The sequence below is a fragment of the Asparagus officinalis genome, chromosome 3 (assembly GCF_001876935.1).
Source record: "Asparagus officinalis chromosome 3, Aspof.V1, whole genome shotgun sequence".
NCBI lineage: Eukaryota > Viridiplantae > Streptophyta > Magnoliopsida > Asparagales > Asparagaceae > Asparagus > Asparagus officinalis.
In genome coordinates, this window is record NC_033796.1 from 33555877 (window position 1) to 33566046 (window position 10170).

General features: G+C 34.9%; 1 protein-coding gene across 5 annotated transcripts in view; it reads right to left on the bottom strand.

Moving 5' to 3' along the window:
* The window catches only part of LOC109833708 (alpha,alpha-trehalose-phosphate synthase [UDP-forming]-like), a 25434-nt gene extending 15797 nt beyond the window's left edge, over window positions 1-9637 (bottom strand). Inside the window, exons 1-7 of one of the 5 annotated variants that reach the window (XM_020401491.1) lie at window positions 9477-9637; window positions 8962-9008; window positions 2332-2393; window positions 2173-2253; window positions 1728-2087; window positions 182-299; window positions 5-100 (exon numbers count right to left, since the gene is read on the bottom strand). In XM_020401491.1, coding sequence (XP_020257080.1) covers window positions 5-100; window positions 182-299; window positions 1728-1786 — 273 coding nt within the window. In that variant the 5' untranslated portion in view covers window positions 1787-2087; window positions 2173-2253; window positions 2332-2393; window positions 8962-9008; window positions 9477-9637. Of the gene's footprint in view, window positions 1-4; window positions 101-181; window positions 300-1727; window positions 2088-2172; window positions 2254-2331; window positions 2394-4176; window positions 4470-8961; window positions 9009-9476 lie in introns of those variants that run through there. The other 4 variants (XM_020401488.1, XM_020401489.1, XR_002245336.1 and 1 more) reach the window with 4 other exon arrangements.

The window sequence follows — 10170 nt, forward strand, 5'->3', positions numbered from 1 at the left end:
TAACCTTTTTGTTCTTAAATCCTGCAGGATCGACCAGACTCTGAACTTCTATTAGATCAAAAGCTTCACAAAACTTCTCCACATGAATCCCCAATGGAAGCTAAAATTCAATATCCATTTAAAATATACTCAACTAAAACTTTAAGATATATATAGTATAAAATATGTAAAATAATCATACCACTTTTACACGGATGTATGACTTCCGGTATACCACGAGGTTTTCTTCTTTCAGCTCCACAATGAGGGCCAGTTTGCAAGTGTCCAAAAAATGGGTTACATAGTCAGCGCTGTGGAAACTGAAGCAAAAAGAGAATAATGAATCAATAAAATCTATTATCAAAATACCTGAAAGAACTAGAGCTACTGATGTGTCATGTAATTTGTGCAATTTGTGCTGATATTCTTAACAAAAAGTGTTGTTTTTCTCATGTTATTTTGAAATAATTGGGCAGAACCAAGTTGAAATTCATGTGATAGAGGCTAAAGGAGGGTATCATATGCTGAAAAAAGCATATAGTTACAAATGTCAAACAACTTGCATTCTAGGAGCCATATAAAAATTCTTTAAGCTCAAAGATTTGGATTGTTGTCACTTAACCAACTCAAATAGGATGATAATTTCTCGTGTTTTGAGCATATATGATGACTATTGTTCAATGACTTACATGTGAATTTACACTGGCAAATTCCTACGGTTGTATGCAAATACAATGACTAAAAAGATTATATCATGAACTTCTGTGGTAAATAAAATGTTTGGTCCAAGTTCAACTTCATAATGGTTAGACTTCATAATAAAGGCCAATTAATTTCTACACAGCCATTGGGTTCCTAGCACAGATCTAATGCTTAAAAACGTTCTTTCTGTCAAGAAAAGGGCAAGGGTTACAAGGAGTGTACTAAATGCAAGAGCATTGTAACAAGAGAATGGTATGCAGTATGGCATAAATCAAACAAATATCCGCAAAAACTAAAGAATCACAAATATTGATAGAGAGGTGGCGCAAAAGCTGCTGTCTCCAATCTCCCAAATTCCACTAAATCCTGAGCCATAATCAAAATGAAGCCCTTGTCAAGGCAATAATCAGAACAATGCATCTAATTCCTCTTGATAAAGGAATACATCCAATCACAACAAATCAAACAGTTGAACTGTTGAATGGTTGATAGAAAGATCTCCGCAAATAACCCAAAGGACTCCAGCTTCCAGTGTAATGTCCATTCAACCAATATTGAGCATAACGTTTGAAGTCTAAGAATCAAATGGCATCATCATGTAAATTACAGTGTCATGTTGTGTAATTCATTTTGCAATTCCTTTCTTTCTTTTTTTCGGGTTTGAAGTATACTTTTGAAAGGCGTACTAAAAAGTAGATATAGCTTTAAGATGTGACTCAATGTGTGTGCACAAGTATGGCATGCATCAGTTCCTATGAGCAGCCATGATTACCATGTCCCTGTTTCCAGGGATATAACATGGAATTGAGGAAATAATTCAGAAAATTAGTCAACAAACATGGGAGCTTTCATACTGTACAGTATGATGTACTATTAGCCAGTTCCTCTATTTAGCATTTCTATGTGGCAGCAAAGATTATGCTAGCAGAAAGACTTAACGATAAGAAACTGAAAGGATATAAATCATTACAAGAAGGAAAATCATCTTTCAACTTAAAGAACATCTACAAGACTCAAAAAAGCAGATGAGACGAAAAGCCACATACCCAACTACATCTGAATGCAAAACACCATCCATCAACTCATAATGTCTCGAGTACTCCATGTGGAGGGAATGGGGTGTTGCAAAACCACCCTATTCTAATATCACGGAAGCTGCAAATCTTCTTTGGCAACAACATTAGTTTGTAGTCCATGATCAATAATGTATTGCCTTCTTTATGAACCCTCTTTATCTCATCCCCAAAGCAACCGCATGCAAGGTCATAGCCAATATAACATTCATCCATATCAAAAATATCTCGAAGTTCGAAACTTGAATAGTGAAACAATGGAGATAGAAGAACACTACAATATCTCCTCCACTGCTGTAGCTCTGCCTTGCTTATAAAAATAGGATAACATCTCTATAAAATAAGGACAACATTATTCACACAGAAAATGGATAAAGTAAAACAATTGAAAAAAACAAAGAATTAGATATATTACAACCTTCTCTTCTAATATAAGTCTGAGTTCCTTCTTTTCATTGTCGATAAGACTTTCATGATCAAGAAAATTTATATAGACCACCTAGATATCAAATCTGAGACGTTAAACACTTTGCACCCTTATCTTTCAATTGAAATAAATCAGTTTGTACTCATCTACCTCAGAGTCGTGATGCATAAGCAGACAACCAATCCAGAGAATATACTGTCTCAGTTTCAACCCTGTTCCATGTAAAGGAAAGAGCACATCATTGAGATGGGTAAAAAGAACTCAAAACTCAAAAATCTAACCATGTCTACCCAGTATTTGTCCAAACACCAGGGGGGCAAAAACTCAGAACTCTAATCATGTCTATCTAGTATTTGTTTTCACATATTTGCTCACTATGAGTTTGTTTTCATCTATGCTAATCTTAGAAAAGAACTCAAAACTCTGATCATGTCTACCTAGTATTTGTCCAAACACTGTGGTTATGTGAGAAAGGGAAATACGTAATTCTACAATTTTCTACATCAGTTAAGAGTGTCCTAGAAGAGTGTAATATTCTAGAACGCTAGGAACATTATGGAATGTGTAGACTCCTTTAGAACATGGTTGAATGTTCTATAGTAGTGTAGAGTGTACAAGAATGTAGTAGTGTCATAATGCGTGGAAATTTTAGTTTTTAGGTGAGAAAGTAATGGAACACTGGTGGAATGTATGAGTGATAATGAAGATCTGGAGGTGCATAGCTTCATATAATGCATCAAAAGCATATCGTCACCATTTCACATCAGCATGTAATAACATTGTTAATAAGTCCTCATTTGATAAAAGTTGGGAGTGTTCTCTATCTCTAACTGTAATATAATCTGTATCTTATTTTTCATATTTCATTATAATCTGTGTACATGAAAAATAAGAATGGGCTTTCACTATGTTGATAGACTTTATATCTTTATGTTCATGTTTGCTAGTTTTGTTAAATTTAGTGTCAGTTTTTGTTACCAGCAACAAGATTAGAGGACACTCTGATGTCTGTCTTTGTATAAAGTGTATAGGATTTTTACTAATGAATGCTGGTAATTAAAAGGTTAAAGGATTGAAGAAAAGACAAGTACTAGTTAGTTATGTTGTTCTTCTGAAGAATTAAAAGTTTTAAAGTTGTTTATTTGGGCATTATGATTTTGAAATGTACTTATCCAACTATTCAAATGGAACTTCCTGTCATTGGCCTTTTTTTTAACCGTGTTTAAGCAGTTCGTGTTTCGTTTTTTCCCAGGGGAATGATAGCTTTGAACCTGTCGAGGAATATGAAGCTTTAGATGCATTAGCTGCAGCTTTAGAAAATTCAGAGACAGTAGAAACTGCAACAGATTTGAATAAATACTTCTTCTTTAATAAAGAAGTTTCTTTTTCCTCCCTAATATGCTTTGTATGCAGCAATACCAAACTGAGGATGTCCAGCATGTTTTGATTTACTAATTTATCATGCAATTTAACTTTTTTTTCTCTCATTATGTGAGAATTGTAACTTTTCTATGAGAAAAAGCCATATTGATAATGGTTGAGATTGTCATTTTGATTTTCTAGTTATCCTACACCTCCAAAAAGATTTCATATTGGCCTTAATTTCTTTGTCAAAATAGGTAGATTTCAAGCCAACTTTATATTAATAGTTTAATTTTCGTTTATGCTTCATTGCAAATTCACATGCAAATATTTGTACTCTTCAATGCACTTCCATTGCGTTTAAAATTTTCAATGAGGTTCAGTGCTATGGAATTTGCTACTTCAGTTGATTTTGCTACAAGCACACTAGAATGTTAATAAAGTTAAATTTCATGTATAATAACAGTATCCAAACATTTGATTTAAAATCAAAGATATGAAATCCTTTCATTTAATAAATGTATGCATAGAGATAATTTATAAAATCTATGGATTTCCAAATCTTCAATTTAAAACCCTTTGAAATTAAATCCATATCTTAAATCCAAATCCTAATTCCGAAATTCTAATTCTCAAACACAACCTAACATAATTCTCCTCACCTTGGTACAAATGATATATGTAACCTGGTGTATCTTGAAAAGACCAAGATCCATCACTCTCTCTGACTGCAACAACTAGCAACATGTCAGCAACAATTAAATGTCGATTCTTGCTTTTTTCGGATCAACCACAAACTCAATATTGATTTCATCATTGCTTTCACTGCTTCCGCTGAGTTTGCTACCACTGCTCTCGGCTGCTATGTTTCTTTCACTGCATTCACTGGGTTCGCTATGGCTGATCTCGGTTGCTATGTCTTCAATCTGTTGAAGAGAAAATTTGGGCATGAGATTCCTATAAAAATCATTCTTCATCTCTTCACAACTGAGAAAGAATAATATGCTAAGTAAACAAGTGTCATTACCAAGGAATCAACTATACGATAAAAAATAGAAATGAACAGGCGAATTCTATTATTTAAAAAAAAAATCAAACTTGTCAGGGAGACAAAAACACCATCTGTAAAAATACATTAAAAAATCTCATTTCTTGCTCTCTTCTCTTCTATTTTCAGTACTTTTAAAGGAAATAAGGCCATCATGAGTGAAAGTAAAAAGTTAAAATCCCCACAACATTTAAGATAAAAAAAATTTGAATGGGTGTGCCCATTACATTTCAGATAAATTTCAAAGAAGATCCACAAATATTCATCTACACATGAAGAAACGACAAAGAATTAATGTAATTTCACCAAGATCCACAAATATTTGTCTAAACGCCAACACAACCAAAGAAACTATGGAATTAGTTCATCAAAACATTATGTTGTTATTACAGAGTTTCATAAGAGCTATTGCTACAGATGGCCAAATTTACAAGTAGGTATTACTGAAAATGATATATATGGTGACGTCACTGACGTGCCAATCAAACATTGATTTCTGGAACACAATCCCATCTGTCTTTCTGTCAAATTAGATGGTGGCAAGCTAGAAAAAGAGCTAGCAAAGCTACTAACTCAAAATCAGAAAACTAGCACTGACAATGAATTAAAGAGAGGACAGCAAGGAAGAGCCAACATACCTTTTCACAGCATAGACACTGATGAGATCGCTTATTATGAATTTATTTTCATCTATACTGATCTTATTCTAACTTACAAGTCTAACACCAATAGGATAGATCCTAATTGCTAAGCATTTGTATATGCTGCTATTCAAATCTTACAAAACGATGTTAACTCAGCTCTCCTTTTAGCCACACAGTTGGGTGAACTCACAATAAAACTTCAGCTTAATCTGCTACCAATCAAATACTTTGTCATTCAAACATCTCTATCCTTTAAACAATGAGAAATAAAGAATATTCAATGAGAGTGGCCTTAAGGTCAAATAGGTCTAACCCCAATAATACAATTATCCTGATCTATAAATACAAAGACCACACTCTACAAAATGAAGGTCTTGAAGACATGTATAACAAACAACAACAAATCCTTTATCCCAAATGTTTGGGTCGGCTACATAAGTCCTATTCTTCCATTCTGCGTTATTATGGGTCATATCTCCATTAAATTAACCATTATCATATCCTTCTTAATTGCTCCGAACCAAGTCCTTTTAGCTCTACGTCTAAATCTCATTCTCCCATTGACTACAATATTATCAATTTTCCTAAGGTGCACTAAGAGGTGCCTATTGTACATGACCAAACCACCTAAGTCTATTCTCTCTCATTTTTCCTTAATCGGAGCAACCTCTAATCTATTACAAATGCACTCGTTTTTATCCTATCTTTTAATGTATACCCACGGGACCATTGTAACGTTCTCATTTCTGCTATGTTCACTTGTTTGCACATGTTGTTTCTTAATAGCTTGATATTCTTACCCATAAAGCATTGTTGGTCTTATAACTGTTCTATAAAATTTTCCCTTTAGTTCATAGGTATTCTATGATCACATAAGAATATCAAATTGATGGACAACATTATCCTCAATCTCATCATCATATAATAAGGTCTCTTTTTTTTAAAAAAAAAATACATATAAAATTGATGATAATTCAAGAAAGAGAATATGATACTTTAGTACTTACTTTAGGAATACATATAATTACACCTATCCTCACGAGTCGGACAATACTATGTTATGTCCTCTGCTTATTTTGTTATTTACTTTTAGGTATTTCATGGCTGTCAGGATGTACTATAGGCTCTTTTCTCTTGTTAGTTTTGCTAAATAAGCATTCTGTGTATGTTGTTTTTGTTCTACTAATTCTAAAACTTTTAGTTTTCATGCCTTGTCCCCACCTTTCTACTTTAGATATTATACATTGTCTAGTCTTGTCAACTAATACTTTGTCATTAGCAAATAACATAAACCATGAGACTTCATCTTGAGGACATGTATAATTGAGTCAAATATACTCAAAGAAAACCTGAAATTCCTTGTTAAGAAACCAAAACAAAAGTTGCTTCTCTCATTTCTCTCTCACATACATTTGGCTCTTACATTGTTAACTCTGTCTCAAGGCAAAGGAACCTAGTTATCCTGCCCTCAATATTTTGATAATGCATCAAAAGAACAATTCAACTACAACCTCATCCTGCCTGACTTTAAATCAGAGGGTTAGAAACTTAGAATGTACTCATCAAAAGGGTTTGTCTAACTTTTGTTTTGGGTTTTTTGTTCTTCTCTGAGATTAAATTCTAAATATTATAGTAATTCAGAGAATCAAGATTCACATGGCTTGCATTATTTGTGAAATTCTTGAGGATCAGTATAGAAGCAATTGTTGCAAACTTGTCAAATAAGATAAAAAGGGTTTCTCAATATGTCTTCCTAGTACTATAAGGGGGAAAGAACTCATTTCAACATAAAGATGCATTAAAAAAATTACAGTTATACTTTAGATCACTGGTTTTAGTGTTTCCCTTTGCTCTGTCTGTTTCTCTCTGCTAGTGGTATCTGATGTTACGCATTCAGGATAACAGACAGACAGGGAGCAACGATCCTACATTCTAACCTAAAGAACTTCCTCAGCAACCTTAACTAATAGCTATTCCTGTGTCTCCTCTTATTAGCTGAGGATCCTTTACAAGACAGATCTTCAAACGGGTTAGAAATATGAGGGTAAGAAAAGCATATTGGCTGAGGATCCTTTACAAGACAGATCAACTCGACGGGTTGGAAACATGAGGGTAAGAAATGCATACCACTGTTCTTTTATGATAAGATCCAGGACTGATACTTGCTTCTAATTTCAACTTCATGCTACTTTTGTCAGTTAATTATAAGTTACTGGGTTCAGTGGTTTCGGGTTCTTGGAGGCAGATATTCAACTGGATGAAAGGTATATGGAAAACAAGAGAATAAGATATACAACTTGAGCCCAGTGTTCACGCATAGTAAGAGATGATTCAGTCTCAACTTGTGTTCCTTTTTAAGATAAGTATCTTTATGGTTCTAGATTAACTTCATGATGTGGATCTTGTTGAACTTTCAGACAGATATAGGCATAAATGTCACCTAAGGATATGGGTTTTCTTACTATAGATTAGTTTTGAGTTAGAATAGAGAGTACATACTGAATACTCAAAGAAGAATACACATTCTTTACCTATAGTTTTTATATTTGTGCTTCACTAACTTCTCAGCATGAAGAAATTTCATATGCTTTTAATTCACTTTTTTTTAGTACATAAAAGCGTGAAACAGGATGCATCAAAAACCACATGCAGTGTGAAAAAGTGAGTCTCTTCTACAGTCTAATTCGACTATTAGTTGTCTCTTTTTTAAGGAAAGAATAAATAATTTGTCTGAAGTGGAAATTGGCTATATGTTACTCCATTGTTTGATCTTATTGTGATAATTCATTCTTGTTTCTGAAACTATTTTATTGTTGAAATTTGTTGTCTTCCGATGATTGTTTCTTCAGAAGTTAATTGGCAGAGTTTTGAAATATTAGAACAAAAGGGACAGAATATGGCTCAATTAACAATGGAAGTTATCATTCTCTTTTTCTTTAGCTTTCTGTAGTTAAATGTCCTCTAACTAAAATTTCTGGTGACAAGGATGATGGTTAGAGTATATTAAATACTTAACCACAAGAGAGAAGACTGGCAATTACGAATTTAGAGAAAGGTTCTTTATCCTTCTTTAGGCTTGTTGTAACATTCATGTACTTACATTCTTCTTCAGATGCTCTAACATCAGAGACGCCCGAAAAGAAGAATTCAATGACTGGCCTCAAACATTACTCGCAATTGGGATACGAGGGGACGATAAAATGAAGAAAGACACGTCACGAAATAAACCATCTGATAGCTCACAAGCATCAAAAGGTCTACCTGAGTTCGGCTCAGAAGAAGTCGACAAGCTACAAAAAGGGCTAACAATGCTACTAACTCAAATTAGAAACTAACATTAACAATGAATCACAGAGAAAAAGTAGGCAGAGTCGACCTCCCTTTGGACAGATCTATAAACTGTCCTTCAAACTTAGACACTGATGGTAGAAAGAACTCAAAACTCAAAAATATAACCATGTCTACCCAGTATTTGTCCAAACACCAGGGGGGCAAAAACTCAGAACTCTAATCATGTCTATCTAGTATTTGTTTTCACATATTTGCTCACTATGAGTTTGTTTTCATCTATGCTAATCTTAGAAAAGAACTCAAAACTCTGATCATGTCTACCTAGTATTTGTCCAAACACCAAAAAAAGGAACTATCACATTTAATATACTAATTTCACAACTTCAAGAAAAGACCCAAAAAAAGAATGCTTAATGAAGAGGATAACTGATTTACCTGTTCCTCCTCCATGGTTGTTTTCTCAATCGACTTATCCAGATCTCCTACAAAACAGGAACCACCTCAACTTAGTAATAATTTTCTTTACTGCTATTACATCGAAGCTTTACCAACATAATGAATCAAATTCATGGAGATATCCAACTGTACATCTAAGATAATAGAATTGGATATTAGGAATATAATCAGAATGTGTCAAGTCCCATTTACCCAGAGTATAGTCAAAACACAATCATCTCACCAACAACGAGTTTCAAGATTTACCAACATAATGAATCAATAAAGGCATTCAGAGCTAATTTGGTTCCAAGGCGAGGACTAAATATTCACCCTGAGTACGGATAAAATCCTAATCCCTCACAACTCATACCTAAAAATAACCTAAATGTAAACCCTTCTATACACAAAACCAGCAAAAATTCGACGTAATGGCCTCACTTACATCAAACCACGGTTTCGACAAAATTTAAAGGGAAAAAACCAAAAAAAAAGAAAAAAGAAAAGAAACTTACCTCAATCACGCGCAAACACAAGGATCATCTGCCTCCACTTAGAAACGCTGCGAGAGATCGTGTGCTCGCTGAAAGATTTCAAGCTCGATCACGGAGAGAATCGGCGAGAATCGGCGAGATGAGAGAGGATTAGGGCTTCTTGAGGAAAGAGAAACGATGGCGATCAGAGATATATATATATAGGAGTTAGCAGGTGGACAAACTTGCAGAATAAAATGTGTTTGGATTTGAGTTAATGGGCCGGGCAAATGGGCTGGGCCTATGCCTGTCCATTTGCTGCCCATTTACTAGTTATTGAGATGGCACTCATTTAATTTAGGAAAAATTGCTTGGAGGAAGCAAAATAAGTTAGGCCAATCATCCCCACCCCCAGCCCAACAAACATAACCCATAAGCCCTAAAATTAAAAAATATATGCAACTAACCCTCAAACTCACTGCCCAAGAAACCCACTTCCCAAATTACCCTTCTTCCCAATTAAAACTCAATCCATTTCCTCCCCTCCCCTCCTCCTCCCTCCTCATTCGCACCCTCCTCCTCCACGACGCCCTCCTCGGCTCAGTCCGCCTCCTCCCCTCCCCTCCCCTCCTCCATCGCATCCTCTGCTCCTCCCCTTCCCCCCTCTTCCCCTCCTCCTCCCTCCTCCGTCGCATCCTCTCCTCCTCCCCCTTCCCCCTCCTCCTCGACCCCCTCA